At 41.7% G+C, this 24749-nt stretch overlaps 1 protein-coding gene across 2 annotated transcripts; it reads left to right on the forward strand.

The window, feature by feature from the left end:
• Window positions 1-2318: 2318 nt before the first annotated feature.
• nob1 (NIN1 (RPN12) binding protein 1 homolog) lies at window positions 2319-22858 on the forward strand. Of its 2 annotated transcripts, none has more exons than XM_072279785.1 (9): window positions 2319-2403; window positions 10670-10802; window positions 13865-13998; window positions 16035-16106; window positions 16903-17091; window positions 17312-17539; window positions 18043-18140; window positions 21200-21344; window positions 22466-22858. In XM_072279785.1, exons 1-9 carry the CDS (start codon window positions 2335-2337, stop codon window positions 22730-22732), a joined length of 1335 nt encoding a protein of 444 aa, XP_072135886.1. In that variant the 5' UTR covers window positions 2319-2334; the 3' UTR covers window positions 22733-22858. The 2 variants fall into 2 exon arrangements, with proteins under 2 accessions (XP_072135886.1, XP_072135887.1); XM_072279786.1 differs by having other exon boundaries at window positions 17315-17539.
• The last annotated feature ends 1891 nt before the right edge of the window (window positions 22859-24749 follow it).

A 24749-nucleotide genomic window follows, 5' to 3' on the forward strand; every position in this document is an offset into this window, starting at 1 on the left:
TTTGTGGAGAAGGGGAGCTTGCTGCATGGGCAACAGCTTACTCTCCATATTGTACAGCCTTGACTTGTGTATTGACTACGAAGGTAGCTAGGGCACAACATTCATGGTCAACCCTGACCAACAGAGGCCTCACAGATAAATACATACATACATCCATCATACGTGAGAACATGAGGTGCAGGTTACTTGAACGTGAGTCCATAGGTTGTGCGATCAGTTCAGTCAAGTTATCTACACCGCTCCAGGAGCCTGATGGTTGTCTGTTCCTGAACCTGGTGGTGTGAGTCCTGAGGCTCCTGTGCCTTCTTCCTGATGGTAGCAGCGAGAAGAGAGCGTGGCCTGGGTGGTGGGAGTCCTTGATGATGGATGCTGCCTTCTCATGGCAGCTCTCTTTGTAGATATGCTCAATGGTGGAGAGGGTTTTTCCTGTGACAGACTGGGCTGTATCCACCACTTTCGTAGACTTTCCCATTCTTGGGCGTTGGTGTTTCCATACCAGGCTGTGACGCATCCGGTCGGGATACTGTCCATAATGCACCTATGGATATTTGTCAAAGTTTTAGATGACATGCTGAGTCTGTGCAAACTAGAGGCACTGTTGTAATGCACTTGTGTGCTGGTCTCAGGACAGATCCTCTGAAATGATAATGCCAAAGAATTTTTAAGTTACTGACCCTTCTCCACCTCCAATCCCCTAAAGATGATTAGCCGATGGACCTTTCGCTCCTTCCTTCTGTAGCTGATACTCCGCTAACGTTGAGTGAAAGGACATTGCTGCAGCACCATTCAACTAGATTTTCAAACTCGCTCCTATATGCTGATCTGTCACTACTTTTGATTTGGCCAACAGCAGTGTTGTCACCAGCAGACTTAAATATGACAATGGAACTGTACTTAGCCTTATGTGATAAGCGTAAACTGGAGATGTTGTTGCCAATCCGAGACGACTGGGGTCTGCAAGTGAGGAAATCAAGGATGCATTTGCACAAGGAGGTAACGGGATCTAGATCTTGGAGCTTATTGATTAGTTTGGAGGGGACAACAGTATTGAATGCTGAGCTGTAGTTAATAATGAGCATCCTGATGTAGTATGCATCTTCACTGTCCAGATGTTCCAGAGATGAATGAAGAACCAATGATATGGCATCTGCTGTTGACCTGTTGTGCTAGTAGGCAAATTGGAATGGATCCAAGTCACTCCTCAGGCGGGAGTTGATATGTTCCATCACCAACCTCACTTCATCACAGTGGATGTAAGTGGTTGAGGACGGTGGTCACTGAGGCAGGTTACTGTGTTCTTTAAACAGTAAAAGGGCATATCTAGACATTATTGTAAAAGAAAATTCAGATCCCTATTTTACCTGACTCTCTACTTGTTTCAACCTGTTACATCTATACTTCTTACTTCCAGTTCTGAAAGAAAAGTAATTGATGCAAAGTGTTAACTTACACTCTTTCTCCACAGGTATTGCCACCTTTTGAGTATTTACAACATATTGTGTTTGAATTACAAATCTACATTTGTTTCATATTAAAGTCATTTTACGCCATTGAACAGCCTTATCATGCATAATTTATAGTTAGAAGCAGTTACATAACTGAAACTTTTCCTTCAGTCAATTGTTGCCTGGATTGGGGAGCATACTTTATGAGAATAGGTTGAGTGAACTCAGCCTTTTTTCCTTGGAGGGACGGTGGATGAGAGGTGACCTGGATAGAGGTGTATAAGATGATGAGAGGCATTGATCGTGTGGACGGTCAGAGGCTTTTTCCCAGGGCTGAAACGGCTAGCACGAGAGGGCACAGTTTTAAGGTGCTTGGAAGTAGGTACAGAGGAGCTGTCAGAGAGTGGTGAGTGTTAGAATGGGCTGCAGGCAGTGGTGGAGGCGGATACGATAGGGTCTTTTAGAGACTCCTGGATAGGTACATGAGCTTAGAAAAACAGAGGGCTACGGGTAAGCCTAGGTAATTTCTAAGGTAGGGACATGTTCGCAACAGCTTTGTGGGCCGAAGGGCCTGTATTGTCCTGTAGGTTTTCTATGTTCTACTCTAATATCACTATAACATTATCTGATCACTATTGCATCATTGTCTGTGGAATCTTATATTGTTATCTATTGCAAAGGTGACCGCTCTTCGACGGAATACTGTATAATTCGCTGTACGTTTCCTTGGAAGACCCGGAGAGTATGACAGGCGCTATGTGAATGCAAGTTTTTCTCTCCCGTTACACTCTGGGTTCGCGGAATATTATATTGCCCAATCAGCAGCAGGATTTCTGAACGGTGCTGCGCCAGCAATGTTGTTAGTGATTGGACAAAGTAAGAGCGGAAGATGGCGGCCTGTATGGTGGAGCATGTTGTGGCAGACGCTGGAGCTTTCCTGAAGAATGCGCCACTGCAGGTCGGTGCAGATCTTTGCCCTCTTGTCTGACAAATTTATTGAAAGTCATTTGTTCTGTGTAATAATTGGTGCTGGGTCTTCCTTATAGGAGCGAGCGGTGGTGGGGCTCAATCTCACTTTCCAGGTTCTGGGAAAGTTGTCGGCATCAGAAACGTTGCGAGCACCCGGTAGATGAGGTGAAATTACAGTATGTTTCATACTTTAAAATAGTAGGCACTAGATTGGTTTAAAACTGGATAGATCCCCAGGGTTTCGCAACCTAAAGGAAAGGGCGAGAGGGTGGGAGAAAAGAGGGGAAAGGGAGGTGGCTGGGAATCCATACTTGGACGGGTTGGAATTTATCAAAGGTGTTGAATACAATTTTGTTGGAGTGAAATCCCGTATGGGGGGGGGGATCTTAATTCTTTCCTCTTTGGGGGGAAAAAAATCAAATATACTGATGAGAGCAGTGTAATTGATGTGGACAATCATAGAAAAGTACAGCACAGAAACAAGTTCTTCGGCCCATCTAGTTCATGCCAAACCATTTACATTGCCTACTGCCATCGACTTGCACCATGAGCAAAGCCCTCCACACTCCTACCATCCATGTACCTATGCAAACTTCTCTTAAAGATTGAAATCGAGCTCACATGCACCACTTGTGCTGGCAGCCCATTCCACACTTTCACCACCCTCTGACTGAAAAAGTTTCCCCTCATGTTCCCCTCAAACTTTCACCTTTCACCCTTAGCCCATGACCTCTGGTTGTCCCACTGAACCTCAATGAAACAATCCTACTTGCATTTATTCTATCTGTACCCCTCAATTTTGTATGCCTCTATCAAATCTTCTCTCAGTCTTCTACGTTCTAAAGAATATAGTCCTAACCTATTCAATCTTTTCATATAACTTGGGTCCTCCAGACCTGGCAGCATCCTTGTAAATTTTCTCTGTACTTTTCAACCTTATTTATAACTTTTTTGAGGGTAGGTGTCCAAAACTGCAAGCAATATTCCAACTTGGAGGCCTCACCGATGACTTATGCAACTTCAACATAACATTCCATCTCCTGTACTCAATAACAGCGACACACAAAAATGCTGGAGAAGCTCAGCAGGCCAGGCAGTATCTATGAAAAAAAGTACAGTTGGTGTTTCAGGCTGAGACCCTTCGGCAGGACGGCATTGATTTATAAAGGCCAATGTGCCAAAAGCTTTCTTTACAACCCTACCTATCAGTGTCACCACTTTCAACAAATTATGGACCTATATTTCCAGATCCTTTTGTCCTACCGTGCTCCTCAGTGCCCTACTGTTCACTGTGTAAGACCTATCCTGGTTGGCCCATCTGTTATTTTTAAGTCCATTTATCCAACTGGCCCAGACCCGGCTGCAAGTCATGATAGCCTTCCTCGCTCCACTACACCCCCAATCGTGGTGTCATCTGTAAATTTGCTGATTCAGTTAACCACATTATCATCTAAATCATTGACATAAATGACAAACAACAATGGACCCTGCACCGATCTCTGTGGCACTCCACTAGTCACAGACGTCTAGTCAGCAAGACAGCCATCTACTACCAGTTTGGCTTCTCCCACAAAGCCAATGTCTCATCCAATTTACTATCTCATCTTGAATGCCGAGTGACTGAAACTCCTTGACCAACGTTCAATGCAGGACCCTGTCAAATACCTTGCTAAAGTCCGTGTAGATAACATCCACTGCCTTGCCTTCATCAAATTTCCTGGTAACTTCCTCAGAAAAACCTATAAATTTGGTTAGACATGACCTGCCACGCATGAAGCCGTGCTGACTATCCCTAATCAGTCCATGTCTATCCAAATAGTCATATATCTGGTCTCTTAGAATATCTTTAGATAACTTTCCCACTACTCATGTCAGGCTCACTGGCCTATAATTTCCTGGTTTATTTATAGAACCGTTCTTAAACAGTGGAACAACATTAACTATCCTCCGATCCTCTGGTATCTCACCTGTCACTAAGGGTGATTTAAATAGGACCCCAGCGATTTCTGCACTTGCTTTCCACAGGGTCCAAGGGATTTATCTGCCTTAATTTGCAAACACCTTCTCCTCCATATAGGGTTCATGAAGTTGATGCTGTTTTGCCTCACTTCTATAGACTATATGTTTGTCTCCTGAGTAAATGCAGTTGCAAAAAAATCATTTAAGATCTCCCCTATCTGTTTTGGCTCCACACATGGATTACCATCCTAATCTTCTAGAGCAGCGGTCCCCAACCACTGGGCCACAGAGCATGCGCTACCGGGCCGCGAGGAAGCGATGTGATTTGGTCGGCTGCACCTTTCCTCATTCCCTGTCACGGCCACTGATCAGCCATTACGCATGCGAGGTCATGACCTGCGCGTCATCCGTGTCAGGGCGGGAAGGCGATCAACTCCTCGAGCTTGCAAATGACAACGGGCTGAAAAGTATGTTTGACATAACATCTCTGTCGGCATTTTGGATCAAAGTCAAGGCTAAATATCCTGAGATAGCCAGGAAAGCACTGAACACGTTGATTCCATTTCCAACATTTTTCTGCGAAGCGGAGTTTTCTGCAATGAATGCAACGAAAACTAAATTGCGGAGTAGACTGGACATAAGGAACCCCCTTCAAGTATCGCTGTCTCCCATCACCCCTCGATAGGACGGTGTTGTTGCAGGGAAACAAGCCCAGGGCTCCCACTGATTCAGCGATATTGGTGTGTTGCAATGATTTTATATATTCATACGGGGAAAATATGTGCTGTGTGTTTAATATCCAAATATTACTTAAAATGTTATGATGCTATTGACTTATAAGTGACCTATATAACTATATAACAATTACAGCACGGAAACAGGCCATCTCTTCCCTTCTAGTCCGTGCCGAACGCTACTCTCACCTAGTCCCAACGACCTGCACTCAGCCCATAACCCTCCATTCCTTTCCTGTCCATATACCTATCCAATTTTTCTTTAAATGATCATATCGAACTTGCTTCTGCCACTTCTACTGGAAGTTCGTTCAACACTTCAAGCTCCCCTGATAATTGACTTATCATTATATTCATGCGAGGAAAATATGTGCTCTGTGTTTAATATTAAATTCGTTAGATAAACCTTTTTAGAAACAAAATTGAGTGTATTACCCACTTATCACCTATATTCCGGTAGTGATTAACACCCACCCCCACGAACAGAATCGCCAAAAACTATTTGCTTTGGGGGTTGGGAATCGGCAGGTCACGACGCGCATGCGTATTGGTGCCTGCGCAAGGCTTCATGGTCATTGTAGTCTTTTGGGTAAACAACGCTTTTGACTGCTACTCTTGTTCGTTGGCAACCCTACACACCCCGCCCGCCCCCCCCCCCCCCCACCGGTCGGCCGGTCCGCAAGAATATTGTCAATATTAAACCGGTCTGCAGTGCAAAAAAGGTTGGGGATCCCTGTTCTAGAGGACCAATTTTGTCCCTTGCAATCATTTTGCTTTTAACATATCTGCAGAATCCCTTAGAATTTTCCTTCACCTTGTCTGGTAAGGCAACTTCATGCTGCCTTTTAACTTTCCTGATTTATTTTTTAAGTGTTCTCTTGCATTTTTTATACTTCATAAGCACCTTGTTTGTTCCTACCTGCTTATACCTGCAATGCACCTCCTTTTTTTCTTAACCAATATCTCTTGACAACTACCTACTATAACAACCTTATGTTTCTTGTAACAGACTGCGATCTCTCTACGGAGTTGTTCCTCTAAATCCCTCAGACTGTTGGGTGGCCTGTAATATAGCCCCATTAACATGGTCATACTCCTCGGTTCCACCCATAATGCGTCACTGGACGGAGTTTTCCAATCTATCATGACAGAGCACTTCTGTGACATTTCCCCTGACTAGTAATGCCACCCCTCGTCTGTTAATCCGTCCCACTGTTGCGTCTGAAAAGAACAGCTGTCAGACCTGCTGCTCTTGGGCAGAGTGCTCACGTTTACTTAGACCAAACCGGACTGGAGGATGAGGTACATTCTAAGTCGGGATGGAGCACAGCTTGGAGGGAACCTGCAGCTGGTGGTGTTCCCCTGCAGCCACTACCCTTGTCCTTAGTGGTAGGGATCGCCTGTTTGGAAAGCGCTGTTACAGCAGTCTGAGCAGCTAACGGTAGTCCATTTTGTAGATAGCACCAGCTGTGTGCCAGTGGTGAAGGGAAGAGACACTTGTGGGGTTTTTGTGGTGAAAACTGAGTACAGTCGGCCCTTCTTATCCGCGGGTTCCGCATGCGCGAATCCAACCAACTGCGAATTGAGAAAACCCGGAAGTGCTCTTCCAGCACTTGTTGTTCGAGCATGTACAGATTTTTTTTTCTTGTCATTATTCCCTGAACACTGCAGTATAACAACTATTCTAGAGATTTAAAGTATACGGGAGGATGCGCATAGGTTATTGTGGATCGGGATAGAAATAAAAACCAGAAGTTCTCTTACTAAGTAAGTTGGAACAGGTACATCCGGCATTATTTAGTGTTAGTTAGTCAAACGTTTGTCTTAGTATATAGTATATATTTTACCTTTCTATGTATATAAAACACTTAAGAAACGTATGTTTCAGCGCCGGGCTCGGGAACGGAAATTCCCGAGTTCGATCCAGTGACAGACCGCTACCGAATGCGCTCTCCATCCGTGCCAGGTTGATGTGGAGGATCAAAAACCCAAAACCCAATAATTAAACCATTGCGTTGCTTAGTAATAATTGTAGCTTTCATCGGGGCAGGGCCTTTCTCACTTTATCCTTTAAAATTGTTCCGATCGTTGACTGACTGTAGCCTAACGCTTTTCCAATGACCGATGGCGCTTCACCTCTTTCTGATTGCTTTATTATTTCCACTTTATTTTAAATCGTGATTGTTTTCGTGAACAGAAACACTTCAGATTCAGAGATCCGCCGCCGGGTCCTAATGTCCACCGCACTGAGACAGGTTAAATAAGGTCCGGGCTTCTGCTGGGTCCTAAGGTCCACCGCATTTAGACAGGTTGAATAAGGGACTTGAGCATCTGCGTTTTTTGGTATCTGCGAGGGGTCCCGGAACCAATCCCTCACGGATAAGGAGGGACGACTGTAACTTGGAGCTGTTAAGGGAAAATTGCATCTAACTGTTTTTCAGGAAGCAGTAACAGGACGGGTGATTGCTCTTAAGTTTAATTTCTAGATAGATTTGTTAGGAAAACATGAACCCAATAAGAGACAGTAGCATGGATAGCAAACATTTTGTTGATATTTCAATGTCAATTTTTGTACATTGGGGAAAATATAATGTCATTTCTCAGAAGTCAGTACTGGGACAATGGTTTATTTTCATGCATTAATGACTTTTCAATAATAATTCCTCCAAACTGTACTGTTTGACCTGAAGTGTTACCTTTCCCTTCCCGCAGGTACAGCTGAGTATTTCCAACATTTTGTGATTTTACTTTAGATTTCCACTATCAGCAAGATTTTTAAAAAATTTCCATTTAATGACTCTTCAACTTGCAATACTGTAGTTGAAAAATAATTTCAAGAAGTTTGGTAATAGAAATTAAATTGATGGAAAGAAATAGCATGGAATAATGAAAGCTTTAGTGGAGAAGCAAGCAAAAATGGTGGCAAACAATGAATGGTGGGGGACAGGAGAAAGCTAATGAAGGAAAAAATGGAGGAACATGTATCTTTTAAAGAATTGTCATTTAAGTTGTTGCAAAGTTATTAGCTGCCTCCCATTTATTGCTTTGGGGGAAATTTGTGTGAATGGCACAGTACCATTGTGGTTAGTGTAACTGCATCACTATTACAGCGCCAGCAACTGGGGTTCATTTTAACGCTCCTGTCTGTAAGAAGCTTGTATGTTCTCCCTGTAACCATGTGGGTTTCTTCTGGGTGCTCTGGTTTCCCCTCATACTTCAAAGACCTATGATTTAGTAGGTTTCACACTCAAAATGCTGGAGAAACTCAGCAGGTCAGGCAGCATCTATGGAAAAGAGTAAACAGTCAATGCTTCGGGCTGAGACCCTTCATCAGGACTGGGGAAGAAAAAGAGAAGTTAGAGCAGAAAGTGGGAGGAGGGGAGGAAGAGGTTCAAAGTGGTAGGTGATAGGTGAAACCGGGAGGGGTGAAGTACAGAGCTGGGAAGTTGATAGGTAAAAGAGATCAAGGGCTGGAGAAGGGGGAACCTGACAGGAGAGGGTAGAAGACCACGGAGGAAAGGAAAATGGAAGGAGCACCAGAGGGAGGTGATGGGCAGGTGAGGAGATAAGGTGAGAGAATGGCAATGGTGAAGGTGGGAGGGGGTGCAATTACCAGAAGTTTGAGAAATTGATGTTCATGCCATCAGTTTGGAGGCTGCCCGGACAGATTGTAGGGTGTTGCTCCTACAACCTGAGTGTGGCCTCATCGCAGCAGTAGAGGAGGCCATGGACTGACATGTTGGAATGGGAATGAGAAGTAGAATTGAAATGGGAGATCACGGTTTTTCTAGCGGACGGAGCGTAGGTGCTCGGTAAAACTGTCTCCCAATCTACGTCGGGTCTCACTGATCATACAGGAGGCCACACCGGGAGCACCGGATACAGTAGACGACCCCAACAGACTCACAGGTGAAGTGTTGCCTCAACTGGAAGGACTGTTTGGGGCTCTGAATGGTAGTGAGGGAGAAGGTGTAGGGGCAGGTATGGTACTTGTTCCACTTGCAAGAGGAAGATTAGTGGGGAGGGATGAATGTATAAGGGAGTCGCGTAGGGAACGATCCCTGCGGAGGTGGGGGAGGAGGAGGGAAGGTGTGCTTGGTAGTGAGATCCCGTTGGAGAAGGCAGAAGTTACAGACAATTATGTATTGGACATAGAGTGGTTGGTGAGGACAAGAGGAACCCTATCCCTGGTGGGATGGCAGGAGGATGGAGTGAGAGCAGACATGCACAAAATGAAAGAGGGCAGATTTGGAGGAAGGAAAGCCCTTTTCTTTGAAGGAGAAGGAGATCTCATTAGTCCTGGAATGAAATACCTCATCCTGAGAGTAGATGTGGTGGAGATGGAGGAAGTGAGAGAAGGGAATGACATTTTTACAAGTGATAGGTGGGAAGAGGTATAGTCAAGGTAGCTGTAAGAATCAATGGGTTTATAAACGGTATCAGTAGATAAACTGTTTCCAGAGATAGACAGAGAGATCGAGGAAGGGGAGGGAGGTGTTGGAAATGGACCAGGTAAATTTGAGAACAGGGTGGAAGTTGGCGGCAAAGTTAATGAAGTTGACAAGCTGTGCATGGGGGCAGGAAGCTGCTCCAGTGCAGTTGATGATGTAACGTAGGAAAAGTTTGGGATTGATACCAGCGTAGGCTTGGAACATAGACTGTTTTACACAGCTGACAAAAAGGCAGGCATAGCTGGGACCCATGTGAGTGCCCATGGCTAAATCTTTGGTGTGGAGGAGCCGGAGGAGAAATTATTGAGAGTGAGGACCACTTCTGCTGGATGGAGGAGAGTGGTGGTGGAGGGGATCAGGTGGGGTCTGATACTTAGAAAAAAAGTGCAGAGTTTTAAGGGCCTCCTGATGGGGGATTGAGGTATATAGGGTCATCCATGGTGAAAATGAGATGATCGGGGCCAGGAGACTTGAAGTCATTGAAAAGATCCAGAATGTATGAAGTGTCACAAATGTAGGTAGGAACGGATTGAACCAGCGGTATAAAACAGAATTGAGGTATGCAGATATAAGTTCAGTGGGGCAGGAACAAGTGGAAACAATGGGTCTACCTGGTCAGGCAGGTTTGTGGATCTTGGGTTAGTAGATTAATTGGTCATATGGGTGCAATGGTGGCTTGGGCTCATTGGGCCAGTAGGGCCTATTGCTGTGCTGTATCTCTAAATAAAATGAAAAAGATCAATGTAGAACCTAACTCTTGTATTGAAAAATAACAGAAATATTTAAAGTATAGATTGGCAAAAGTCGATGAAGAAATGTAAATTATTTTCCTTACAGCTGTAAAAGTGATTTTGTCCACCTGTGCCCACTGCAACAAAAATAAGATAACTTAAAGGAGACAAAATGTGGTTTCAGTGTTGAGCCCTGAAGAAAAAGCATTAGACATTTCCACATGTCTGGACAAATGGATATTGCAGCATCACATTTTTGCTGTTCATGTGACAATCCCTTTTACTTCATTAGCTTTGGGTTTTCAGTCTGGGTTAGGAGTTTTTTGCATCAGCATTTGATAGATGAGATTTCATTACATCATTGCTTTTTGTTTTGAAAGGAATTTGGTAAAAACATCTACACATTAAAAGAAGTTGTAAATGAAATAAGGGATAAGGAAACTAAGCGAAGGCTTGCAGTTTTGCCGTACCAGCTCCATTTTAAAGAGCCATTTCCTGAATATATAAGACAAGGTGAGTTTTTCTTCCCCTTGTAATTCCCTTGGCTTAATGAATTAAAAAAATCTGTATCAAACTTTAAATGCTTCCTTATAAAACTGATATTAAATTTACTGTTTAACGATTTCACGGTTCTTTAGACAAAGTGGATATCCATGAAGTAAGAATTTGCAATCATCTCTCCAGATGTCTCACTAAATGCTTTGCTTGTGTTCAGTTACTTTGAAACGAGCCTGTTATGATGGTGTGTAGAGTAGCTATTTCATTCAGCAGGATCTCACAGTTAAATGCAAGTGAATTAATGACTGAAATGGTGTGTAAATGGCAGTTATTATCTAACACAGTTCAAGGATATGACTGTAAGTTAGAATTGTGTAGATTTTGATTAGGTAGCTTCCAAGCAATCAGACCTATAACATCAGCAGTAAACTTGTCAAATGTTTCAGTAAATGAAGCAACAGGAACCAGTAATATGATAAAGAACCAGGAATTCTACTTCTCAAATAAAAGTTAAGGCAACCTAAATGAAGATAAAACAAGACCATACAAAGTTGCAAAACAAGAGACAAAGGTTGTAAGACAAACATATTTAATAAGGTAATGGAAAGAACATCCAAAAAGAGAAAAATGAAAATACTGCCAAGAGAAATCAATATCAACATATTCACTGGCATTTAGAAGATTGAGGGGGGATCTTATTGAAACGTATAAAATTCTAAAGAGATTGGACAGGCTAGATGTAGGAAGATTGTTCCTGATGTTGGGGAAGTCCAGAACGAGGGGTCACAGTTTGAGGATAAAGGGGAAGCCTTTTAGGACTGAGATGAGGAAAAACTTCTTCACACAGAGAGAGTGGTGAATCTGTGGAATTCTCTGCTACAGGAAACAGTTGAGGCCAGTTCATTGGCTATATTTAAGAGGGAGTTAGATATGGCCCTTGTGGCTAAAGGGATCAGGGGGTATGGAGGGAAGGCTGGTGCAGGGTTCTGAGTTGGATGATCAGCCATGATCATACTGAATGGCGGTGCAGGCTCGAAGGGCCGAATGGCCTACTCCTGCACCTATTTTCTGTTTCTATTATAAATTTGCAAAGAGGGACCATAAGACATAGGAGCAGAATTAGGCCATCTGGCCCATCGAATCTGCTCTGCCATTCAATCATGGCTGATCCTTTTTTTAAAATCTCCTCCTCAACCCCAGTTCCCGGCCTTCTCCGTGTAATCTTTGATGCCATGTTCAATGAAAAACCTTTCAATCTTTGCCTTAAATACACCCAATGACCTGGCCTCCACAGCAGGCAGCAACAAATTCCACAGATTCATCACCCTTTGGCTAAAGAAATTTCTCTGCATCTCTGTTTTGAAAGGGCACCCCTCTATCCTGAGGCTGTGCCCTTGTAAACGTAACTTTGCTGGATCAAATAACGACAGCACAAAAAGATCGTTACTTTTCACCCGTTTATTTCTTCGAGCTCAGCCGGCGAGTGAACTTGGACCCGACATCAGGGAAAGAACCTTTCTCATCTCCCCGGCGGTTCTACAAGTTCACTGCCTGATGTCAGAATTGTCAGAAGTTATAAGGCCACCGATACAAAAGAACAATCAGTTTGATAACCATTCTGGTCAAGTCAGTGGACTATTGATACAAAAGTACAATCAATTTGTTAGACACTCCAGCCACCTTAATTAAAGAAAAGAATGTCCTACCTGGTTTGTTGGAGCCACCACTTAATTACAAAGATAAGAACATCCGTCAAATTTATGCTTTAATTAAGAAAGGAATGTTCTGTGTAATTTCCATCAGATACTGCTTTTTGTCAAAATCAAAAGGTGTGAAAAGCCCAGAGACATCTGATGTGGATCTGGGCAAACTTTAAGCCTCATCTTGCTCCAAAGAAAGCAGCTGTGAGACATTATTCAAACACACTGCAGTCACAGACGTAGTCGGTTCTGAATCCATTGTTTACAGGGATCTTGAGAATCCCCCATTCCCTTAAACTTTATCACCCACTTGTCCTAGACTCTCTCACCATGGGAAACACCCTTTCCACATCTACTCTGTCTAGGCCTTTCAACATTCAAAAGATTTCAATGAGATCCTCCTCTCATCCTTCTGAATTCCAGTGAGTACAGACCCTGAGCCATCAAACATTCCTCGTATGATAATATTTTCATTCCTGGAATCATCCTTGTGAACCTTCTCTGGACTTTCTCCAATGCCAGCACATCTTTTCTAAGATGAGGAGCCCAAAACTGTTCACAATACTCAAGGTGAGGCCTCGCCAGTTATAAAGCCTCCGCATCACTTCCTTGCTCTTGTATTCTGGATTTCTTGAAATGAATGCTAGCATGGCATTTGCCTTCCTCACCACCAACTCAACCTGAAAGTTAACCTTCAGGATGTTCTGCACAAGGACTCCCAAGTCCCTCTGCATCTCAGATTCCTGGATTTTCTCCCCATTTAGAAAATAGTCTGCACCTTTATTTCTACTACCTAAGTGCATGACTATGCATTTTCCAACATTGTATTTCAGGATGTGTGGATGGATAGATGGTTCAGGACAAGTTCAGGAGAGGATGGATGTGTGCATTGCAGGGTTCTTAAAAATTAATAATAGCAATAGTCTAATTGAAAATAAGAAGCTAGATTTCCCAGAAGCATAGCTCGATTAATTTATAACAGAATTCACGTGCAAACATGTAGGCTGTTAGTTTGGGTCATTGGAAAGATATTTGCTCCTTGAGTCTGTGAATTCAGATGTTGAAATTGTAAATATTGCATTATAGAGATTCTATTGGACTGAGATTGAAACCAAAGTTATCTCTGCTTATTTTAGCAAACATAAAATATTGCAATTGATTTGAACCACAAAGGTTCTCCTGGGGCTGTATGCACTAAAACAAACTAATGTTTATTGGTGTTTGTGGAACCTCACTATGTGGAAATTTATGGGTGGGTCTACCAATGTAAAGTTTCAAAAATTATTCGTGTGTTAATCCTGAAGAAGTGGATTAATGTTTTTCAACAATCTCAAAAAATAATTAAAACATTTTTCATTTTCACTATTTTTTTCATAGTGTCAGAATTTTCCAAAAAAACTGGTGACTACCCCAGTCTCTCGGCAACTGACATTAAAGTTTTGGCATTAACCTGTCAACTTGAAACCGAATTTGTGGGAGCTGGCCACTTGAAAAAAGAGCCTGTGCAGAAAGTAAGTAATTTATTAGTTGCAAGTTCTTTTACTGGATTCTTTCTAATACTGTCTAAACATCAACTGTGTTCAGATGCCTTTGGCTGTGGTTGGACTTTCCTTTGGGTGCATAGGTATCCTACTTCAGTTATTTTTTGATTGTTTCCCCACCTTCAGTGACATCCACACAACATCCAAGCTTTTGCTGATACGTGATACTGGCCAAGAAAAGGAATAAACAAAATTTGAATCTCCCAGAATCCATGCTGCTTTAGTGACCAGAAGCTCAAACATAAAATCATATAAATGCCACGGCTACCTAAGGTGATTGGGAACCTGCTTAATTTGCATCATCTAGAAAGTGCTGGTCGTGACGGGAAGTCTCTGATCACTGGTGTTCCATGAGGATCAGTGCTGGATCCTCTTGTTTGTAATATATATAACTCATTTTGACAAAAACCCAAGTGCTCTGATTAGCAGGTCGGCAGATGACACAAAAATTGGTGTAATTGCAGATTGTGATGAAGGTTATCCACAGGATATAGATCATTTTGAAATTTGAGCAGAGAAATGGCAAATAGTGTTTAATCCAAGCGAGTCTAAGGTTATATTTGGGGAGATCAAATGCAAGTAAATGGCAAGGCCCTTAAGAGCACTGATGTACAGAAACATCTTGGGGAGCAAGTCCATCGCATCCTGAAATAAGTTAGGTAGTAAAGAAAGCATATGACATGCTTGCCTTCGTCAGTCAGGTGCAGAATTGACTCAGCTAAATGTTGCCAGGATTGGACAGTATAAGGAGACCCTGCACAAACTTGGATAGTTTAATCCAAAGCATCAGAAGTATTAAGGGTGACCTTAAAAATCTTGATGGACATAGACAGGATACCTTGTCAGAACCTTCTCCCCAGGGTGACAATGTCAGATGATAGAGGGTATAGCTTTAAGGTGAGGCGGAACAGTTTTAAGGAGACTTGCACCAAGAGTCATGGGTACCTGGAATGCACTTCCAGTGGAAGTGGTAGAAGCTAATACGATAGCAGTGTTTAATAACCGTTTAGACATGTGAACATTCAGGGAATAAAGGGATATATGCAGGCAAATGAAATTTGATTTAATTTTCATTTCATAAAACAAAAATTTTAGTTCAGTTTGGAACTGTGCTGGTTGGCACAGCTATCATGGGCAGAAGGGCCAGCTCCTTTGTTGCCTGAAGAACAAGTAAAAGACTGGCACCATCCGGGTCAAAGTAATCAATGTGATTCACTAATGTAAATATCTGTTCCTGATGTATCGTGGCTGTAGTGTATCGTGACTATAGTGTGCACTACAGTAGGTCACCAGTTGCTCCTTGGCTGCACCTACCCACGAGGCAAGGAATATGCAAGAACATAGGAAATAGAATTGGCTGTGACCCTGAGCACCTACTCTGCGATTCAATATGATGATTGATCTTTTGCCTTGGAGCTACTTTCATAAGTACTAATTGCATATCTCTTGATTTCCCTTAATATCCAAAATGCTATTAATGTGTGTCTTGAACACATTTGGCTACTGAGCATTCGTATCCTCTTAGGTAGAAAATTCAAAAAATTTACTATGGACTGGACAAAGAAGTTTCTCCTTGGTCTAGAACTTAATTGTAGCTTGTTATTATGACCTGTTCCAGTGCTTTAAGAACGACGTAAAAATGTGTATCCATGACCCAGAATTCTCTTTTTTAAGATTTGTCCCTCATTCTTCTATTTCAAAATTAAAATTGTACCCATTGAGGATACAAAACAAGACAAATACAAGTCATTGGTCCAAAGTAAAATTACATTATTTACAAGGTAATATATTAGCACTATTTATCATGTCAAAACATGATATTGGAGCTACATTTGGTATATCTAAAGTATAAAGACTTTGAAGTGTGTTGATATTTGTGACATTTTTGGAATTTGCATCATTGCCTTGGTAAACTATCTCATCAGCAATCCAGTGATTATTTTGTGTAATAGGAATGTTTGGCAGCAGCACTGAGCAAAGTTACAATTCGTGTTTTTTTTTGGTAGATTGAAGTGAGTAGCACTTTAAGACACCCAGAGTCACCGATCAACGTAGCAGGCTTTCATCTGCCATCTAAGGTAAACAAAGTTAAACTTGCATGGTTTAGAACATTGTAAAGGGTTTAAGTTTGATTTTGAGCTGTAATATTAAACAGGAAATGCTGAAAACATGAAAACAATCAGCACTCAGGAAGCAACTGTGAAAAGAAATGGTTAATGTTTCAGATCAATGATCTTCTTTCAAATCCTTCAGATCACTGACCTGATACTACAATGCTATTTCTTTCTTAACACACACAAAATGCTGGAGGAATTCCTCCAGTATTTTGTGTGTGTTGCTTGGATTTCCAGCATCTGCAGATTTTCCCTCGTTTCAGTGGCAGGGCTTAAATGATACATGATTCAGCAAGGTCCAGATATACATCTGTGGGTCTTCCTGAGTCTGGGACTTGCTTGTGTGGAACCATCTGAATGTTGATGTTGCCTGTGGGATCATTGGTCACGGCCAACAGGATTTGCCCTGTGTGTGGTTTTTGTTGTGTGGTGTTGGAGGTAACATTGAGAGAACTGTTCAATGGAGGCTGAAATTCCTCAATGTATTCTTATAGTCTGAAAAAGTAGTCTCATTTGAAACTGCAATCTCTCACTGAAATGAGTGATGAGATGTTTTGGAGTAAGATTTAATTTATAAGCTAAGTCTTACAAATACAGACTTCATTTCTGTACTTCAGTGATTTAATATACCTTATCAAGTCAATACTTGGTCAAGAAAAGATATGTTTTATTAATGAATATCTACTGTTTAAAACTTAGTAATTTAGAAATGCAACAAATGTATGAAACATCTAAAAACGTTGTTATTTTTGTGGAGTAGAATCCTGAGAGGGGTTTCACAAAAGGAGATTGTGTACTTCCTTTAAGTTCTGAGGAGCTGTGCCATCCCCCTACAAGACATTCCAGTGCGTCGCCAGGAGTTGATTTATCAGAATTCGAAGCCTTTCACTTCTGGAGAAACCCGCTACCAAGTATTGAAGATGATCTACAAGATTTACTCACAAGTGATGTAAGTTTTATTCTGTTGACAGATTATTGTTTTGAAACATTTCTATTTGCGGCATTTTCTATTTTAAGCATTTGAAGTATTTTAATTAGTTGAGTTTTTTCCTGTTTTATTAATAAGTAGCATTTTTATAAATATAACAATTATGAATTAACTTTCAGATACTAAGAAGTAATTCCAGGTATCCTAATTGTAACTAATTTTGCTGCCTTTCACATACTAGCAGAACAAAGAGAATGTCTGCAATTCGAGAGAGAGATCGTCGAACCAGGATCAAGAAGAGCTGCATGGAAGCGAGGAGGGAGAGGAGGAGGAGGTGGAGGATGACAGTGACGACAGTGAAGGGTGGATAACGCCGAGTAACATTCAGCAGATTCATAGAGATATGGGCTGCTCTGAGAGGGCAGCAGATATCAGAGTTGGTTGTATGACGACAGATTTTGCAATGCAGGTAATAGATTTTGTTTCCTGTTTAAAGTTTTTGAATTGTTAGGATATATATGCACACACTTACGGGGAATTTTCATTATTGCCATTGTCCCTCTGCAAAAGTTTTTAAATAATTTGAAGTAAAAAGCAATCCAGCACACAAAAAACTGAGCTTCATGGAGCCAACTTGAACAATAGATCAGGTATTGTAGGCACATTTTGGACAACACAGAAAATAGGGGTCATTGATGAAAAATTAAGAGTTGGTACATCGAAGGTAGGAGCATGGACAGAAGGCTGCTGTGTTGTATGTTGGACAGGAAGTCACCTGCATGACATGGCATTTGGATCAAAGCTTACTTTGATTCTGGATCTATTTATTCATCATCTGTTGTCAACAAAATACATTCATTTACTTTACATGATCTTTTCTGACTATATTGGGTATTGCATTGTGTAAGTTAATTGTTCTATAGGCAAATGCAGCAATGCAGAAGGATAATTGTGAGTGCTTTACTTTCTTAGAATGTCCTTATTCAGATGGGACTTCATGTCATTTCTTTGAATGGAATGATTATAAAGCAAGCAAGGAACTTCATTCTGCGTTGTTTTGCATGTTTCAAGTGAGTATTAACAATGAAGGGGCTTGCTTATCTTTTTACTGCTGCTGCCCAGTGTGGGTGTTTAGAGCATTTTTTGCTTGTATTTTGAGTGTTAATATACGTTTGTATTTTGGTAAATTTTGCCAATATGTGAAACTAATGTTGGAATGCATAAAATGACCAGTATTTCATGGGGTAATTGGAGATTATCGAATGAAATCCTTGCATTTATTAGATTATTGTGTGTGTGAACCCTATGTATAACCAAGGAGAGATTTCAGGTTTTTTTCTTTTAAAAAGGCAGGATGTAAGATTCTCTAGAACCAAGATGCTATAAATGGGATGTTCAGAGAGAATGAAAACATAAGTAGCTGAAGTGATGTTAGCAAGCAGTATTACAAGACTTGTGTGGAAAACTACATTTCAAGTTAATTGAGAATTTATGAGGAACATAAAGCATACAAATTTGGTAGAATGGTAGGCTTCAGCATTGCTGAGATATTGAGGAAGAAAGAAGTTGAACACTGAGGTTATAACTTTTCCCTATTTGATGTTTTCATATACTGTTACGTACCCCCTAACTGGGTTGCCAAACCAGCAGAAATGGATCACTCAGTTGGAGTCTGGATTACTAGAACTAAGAAAGTTTTATTGAAGAAACAAGCAACACAGTAATCGAAAGGATAATAAATGCAACAGTTCAGCAATGATAAACACATGTGCACAGAATTAAGATAACAGCATCAATCAAGCTCTATTGTTGTCTAGGGGTAAATGACCAAATTTCAAAGTGACACAAAAGTTCAGTCCAATTTAGTTCAGTTCGCAGTAATCGTTGCTATGGCGATGGACGTGGGGGGAGAGAGAGAGAGAACGGGAACGACTGATCATTCAGACACGGCTTCCACTCACAGACCGGCGATATGGCTCACAAGCAGCTTTTGGGCAGGTCCTTGGTGATGTCACCTGAGGTCATCGACTGTGACCCCTCCTCCAGGTGCGGTCGATCCTCTGCAGTGAACTCGGCACCCAAGCAAGGGCGGACACACACCGGGTTCCCGCTGATCGTACCTTTCCACCCTGTGCGTTGTCCAGTACTTCCCACCGACTCGTGAGAGGCGCACCGCTTCCAGGGTCTCGTTACCTCGGGTGCCGTGTGTGTTGCCTTAGCGAACCTGTCCCTTTTTATCCCCCTTCTGGGGTATCGCCTGTCCATCACTTCAAACAGTTCAGGGTTCAAAGGGGGAGCCGATCTTGGCAATACCCAGACTGATGGCTCCTTCATTAACATCTCCACATGCTGCTTCATTGTTCCTTATCTCTCCTTCCCCCCTGAGGACAGGTGGCAGACCAACTGCTGATCACACAGGACAGCTAACATCTTATCTATGTGTATTCTCGTCACAATACATATTGACTTCGAGCACCAGGCAATCATCTGATATGTCCAGAGACACAAAAGAGCAGAAGTGGGAATTTGGAGTAACACAATCTACTGGAGGAACTCAGTGGGTTGAAGAGTATCTGGAAGAAAATAAATTGTTGACATTTTGGGTCAAAAACATAAATCTGGAGTGAGAATGAAATGGCCAGCATAGAGGAGAGAAAGGGAGTGGCAACAATTAATTCTGAGACACTTGAAGGACTTAGGAACCCTCTTCAGTCTACCAATCACCTCGGAATACTCTCTTGCCACTCCCCTTCTCTATATTGACCACTCTGCTTCTCCATTTTAGGCCTGATGCAGGGTTTTGACTCGAAATGCCAACAGTTTCTTTCCTCCCACAGATACTAATTGACCTAGTTTCTCCCAGTTTGTTGATCCAGTTATGTCTACCTGCGTCCAGTTAATTGAGTTGTAATACAGTCAGCCCTCCAACGTGGTTGAGTTCCACGTGCGTGAATTCAACCAACCGCGACTCAGGAAAACCCGTTAGTTCTCTCTCCAGCACTCGTTGTTCCAGCATTGTTCGTCTTGTGTCTCGTTCGTTCACTACTTCGTTTCTGTGAAAAAATGGCTCCCAAAAAGCAATTACGTGGTCAAAGCAATTCCTCAAACGCTAAGAATAGATCTTTTGAAAAGTGGCATGTCGCATTCCGAAGTGAGCCGTAAGGTCGGTCAGAACGAATCGAGCATTCGCACAATAAAGCAGAAAGAAGCTGAAATTCGTGGGAGTGTTAGTTCTAGGGATGGCTGGTTGGCTGTGTAAAGCGCTACAGCCTCAAGAACTTAAGGATCACGGGAGAATCGGCATCAACGTTCCCAGAAGACCTACGATGGTTGCGTCTGTACTGAACATGTACAGACTTTTCTTCTTATCATTATTCCCTAAACAATTCAGTATAACAACTATTTACAGAGCATTTACATTGTATTCGGTATTATAAGTCATCGGAACAGAAACACTGAGGGTGTCGGGTCCTGTGCTGCCCTAGGTCCTGAAGTCCACTCACACTGAGACGGGTTAAATAAGGGACTTGAGCATCCGCGTTTTTTGTATCCGCTGGGGGGGGGGGGGGGGGTCTCGGAACCAATCCCTCGCGGATAAGGAGGGCTGACTGTATATTTTTATCCTAGCAGTGGGAAAGGATTTTATTCTCCTTGGATGCTGAGACAGTATTCATTAAGTAAAAAATATTACAAATACCCACGAAGCAGCTTGCTACCTTTGGTCTAATACTGTGCTCAAGCTCCAAGCTGAAGAGCATAATACGGTTTTCATTTTTCATATCAGACATGTTTATTCCTCTGACTCATTGCTGATCTATTTTCTCACCTCAATTCCATGTTTACTGGACACAATGGAAAATCTTTTCCCATTTTAGTCAATTGGTCCTAAGACTAATTGTAACACACCTTCCACAACTGAAAATATTAAAACTGATTTAGCATTCAAGACCTGTGAATTTAACTTGTCTTAATTCTGTGTCTAAGTTAGTAGAATTTCCAAGCAACTTGAGTCATGCAACAGAGAGTTTTTTTATATTCTATTATTTTTTTCAGTAAATGTGAAAGGACAATGAAAGTAATCAAATATTGAAGTTCTGGACTAAATATATCTCTGCTTGCGTTTAACCAGGACCACAACTAACATGAATAAGGAATTCTGCCCAAACTGTGGTAACAGGACACTGAAAAAGGTAGCAGTCACTGTGAATGAAGATGGCAGTCTTCACTTCCACTTCTCAAAAAATCCAAAAGTGCTAAATCCACAAGGTTTGAGGGTAAGATCAGGTTTTATTTGTATTGTTTGACATGAAACATACTTTGAGATGTTGCATAAATGTTTGTATTTGTGTCTCTATTTTTAACATACCCTGTAATACAAAATAGCTGAGATTATAGTTTACATATTTAAGAGAAACCTGATGTTGAGTTAGTCATTACACATATAAAGCAACATCTCACGTTTTATGATTTCATTTTTTAAACTTACCACCGTTGCAAATGTTTTGGGTTCTGCCCTCTAAATATTATGGTTTAAATCAGTGTTAGGGTCGTAGAAAACTGCAGCAGAGGGACAGGCCCTCTGCCTAGTTCCATCGAGCAGCCACTGGACTATAGACCTCCACACCTCTCTCAGCCATGTACTTTTCAAATTTCTCGTAAAAGGTTGAAATCGAACCCACACCACTACTTGTGCTGGCAGCTTATTGCACACTCTCCCCACCATCCATGAAGAAGTTTCCTCTCATGTTCTCTTTAAATATTTAATCTTCCGCCCTTAATCCATGACCTCTAGTTGTTGTCGCACTCAACCTCAGTGAAAAAAGCCTGCCTGCATTTATCCCATCTATACCCTCATAGTTTTGTGTACCTCTATCAAATGTCCCCTCAATCTTCTACATTCTAGGGAATAAAGTCTTAAAAGGTGTTGTGTAGCATTTGAGTGCGGGTTAGGGGTGGGTAATTTAATTCTTTAAGGCTCATTGTAAAGAGCAATAATGCATGAAATGGTGTAATTGATAATCCCCCCCCCCCCAACAATGTCTTCCTGGAAACTTTAATAAAGGTGATCTTCTGTGAGAGGGGAGAGGAGGGAGATACATGTTTAACAGCTGAATTTGTTTAGTAAGTGAATTAGAAGTTAAATATGAAAAACTGCAGCAGTCCATACAATAACTGTTCTGTAGTGTAGTAGGATAAGTACTTAGTGAAAAATTAAGGAAAAATGTTTTAAATATATGGAAGGAATAAGAATAGATCTATTTTAAGATCAACTTTTGGTAATTCATGGTTAATCATATTTAGAAAACAATTGTGAATTCCTTTCATAGCATGATGTATATAAAATATCTGGACTTTAAACTAAAGGTGAAAATAATGTATTTTCCCTTCTCAATAGCATTCTCTTCCATTACCACATGGTGGGAAACATGCAAACAATCCGCATTTGACTGAGGATCAGAACTTCCCTCAGCAACGACTCTCCAAGAAAGCAAGGCAGAAGACTAATGTTTTTGACCCGGATTACATTGCTGGGGTTTCCCCATTTGTGGAAAATGATGTCTACAGCAGAGCTGCTCACTTAAACATTCGAGACAACAGATTTGGAGGTGGGAGGAGGAGGTTGAACCCAAATGCCGCCCCAAAAAAATTTGTTAAGAAATAAATGTTTTTCTTCTCAACTTTGGTATCCCCATTTTCAATAGTTTTGTTAAAAATTTAAGCTATACATTTATTTGTGTATCATGTAAATTGTCAGGATTTATTAAAGTGTTTAAAAGTGCTTTCAAAACATGGTTCTTTTAATTATGAACACAAGCTGTTGTAACCAAGGAACCCAATACAGGTATGTGAAACTGTTTTCTTTAGGGTGTGTTTAGACTTGCATTACTTGGTAAGAGAAGTTATCTGTCCAACTGTATGATGTTTACCTAATTAGTATACTAAAGAAAACAATACTGCTTAAAACTTACATTTTTCTGCATTCTGAGGCTAAACGGAGCTTGGGAGATATGGCTCGGTTGGAAGCAGTGAGTTTGTCTATTATCTTTTGGCTTCTGCACACTGCAAAAAAGGGACTTGTGGTTCCCAATTTGCTCCTCAAACACTCTAATTTCAAGTGGATATGGGCCAGGAATTCCCATGAGTTGATTGGAATGTTACACATCTACAGAGACTTCGAGAACATCTTTGAGTAGTTTCCACTGTCCTCTTGCTCTGGCATAACATAGAATGTATGTTTTGGAAGTTGGTATCAGGTACATAAAAAATGTAGGTCTAATCACTGGAATGATCCAAGTGATGAGAGCCTCTGATGGGACTGCCTATGTGGGAGAGGACACTTATCCTACAGTGAATTTGGAAGATTTTGCAGTATGTGGTACCTTTCCAATGGTTTGACCTATATAGGTATATGTGTAAGAGCACAGGGATTACTCTTTGGTAGATCTTGAGTGGAGATGATGAATTTCATTAATATTTTACTTCATGGAAAGTTGCTTCCTGTAGAGTAGTAGTACATTTATTCCAGAGACATAGCATGGATTTTTGGCAGGTGACTATGTTATGCGGAGGAATACATTTACATTTACATGCGGAGGAGTACAAGTTACATTTGACCAAAAGGAGTCAGCAAAAGTGAGAGTTTTGGTTCAGCAAGTCTGCTCCACCATTCCATGAAGAAGAAGAAAGCCCTTAGCTCCAGTGGAGTCATCGGGACGCCATCATGATGACTTTTTTTTTAGCAGGCTTTCTTATTTTTACAAGGCCGAGTTGCTAGCTCGACGGTCAACCCAGCATGGGTGGAAAGTGTGCAAGGGAGCCAGCTGGATTCGCACTCAGGAGCCTTCGCTCCAAAGTCCAGCTCTGATGCCTCTACGCTACCAGCCGGCCATTCCATGATGGCTGATTATTATTTGTCTCGACCCCATTCTCCTGCCTTCTCCCTGTAACCTTCAACGCCATTATTAATGAAGAACCTTAAATATACCCAATGACTTGGCCTCCACAACCATCTGTGGCAATGAATTCCACAAATTCACCACCCTCTACTTTCATAATGGACCCAGAACAGATCCTCTGAAATGATAACACTGAGGAATTCACCTCTGATCCCCTGATGAGAACTGGCTCATGGACCTCTGACATGGCCAGCTGTTAATGTTTGCATTTTCCAACAAAGTTGGGCACTCTTCGCTGCTGTTACCCTCTTTAGGGTCACTCCTTAATTGCCTCCATTCCCCCCAGTTATGCCACTCAAAGCCTGTGATCTAGCCAAGGCCCACTGAACCTCTCTGATAACTCCAGGAGAATCTTTAGCTGCTCTTCAATTCCAACTCATTTTCAGAAGACTGCAGCCTCCCGCTGCTCTGCAGGAAGGTTAGTGGGTCTCAGCACATTATTTAACAGCTCCTGCAGATGGATTCTTATTGCAGGAGTGGAAGCATTTCAGATGGTCACCATCACTCAAGGATGTACAATGACCTCAGGTTTACAGTGCTCCTTTTTAACTCAGTGGGTCTCCGCTGCACTTTTAAACCAGTTAGGGAGACTGAATACAATGAGAGTGTAAAAACAGCATGGGAGACATCTGAAGCCTTCTGAACTGCAGATTATATAATCCTTATTAAAACAATCTACAAGGAAAGATTCAGCAATACTTTTATCAAGAGAAATTGGATTGG

This window comes from Mobula birostris, chromosome 15 (genome assembly GCF_030028105.1).
Source record: "Mobula birostris isolate sMobBir1 chromosome 15, sMobBir1.hap1, whole genome shotgun sequence".
Lineage (NCBI taxonomy): Eukaryota > Metazoa > Chordata > Chondrichthyes > Myliobatiformes > Myliobatidae > Mobula > Mobula birostris.

Coding starts and splice junctions, on each gene's coding strand:
- nob1 (XM_072279785.1), top strand. CDS start 2,335: ATGGCGGCCTGTATGGTGGAGCATGTTGTGGCAGACGCTGGAGCTTTC. Junction 2,404..10,669: donor TGAAGAATGCGCCACTGCAG/GTCGGTGCAGAT, acceptor TTGTTTTGAAAG/GAATTTGGTAAAAACATCTA. Junction 16,107..16,902: donor GCTTTCATCTGCCATCTAAG/GTAAACAAAGTT, acceptor TTTGTGGAGTAG/AATCCTGAGAGGGGTTTCAC.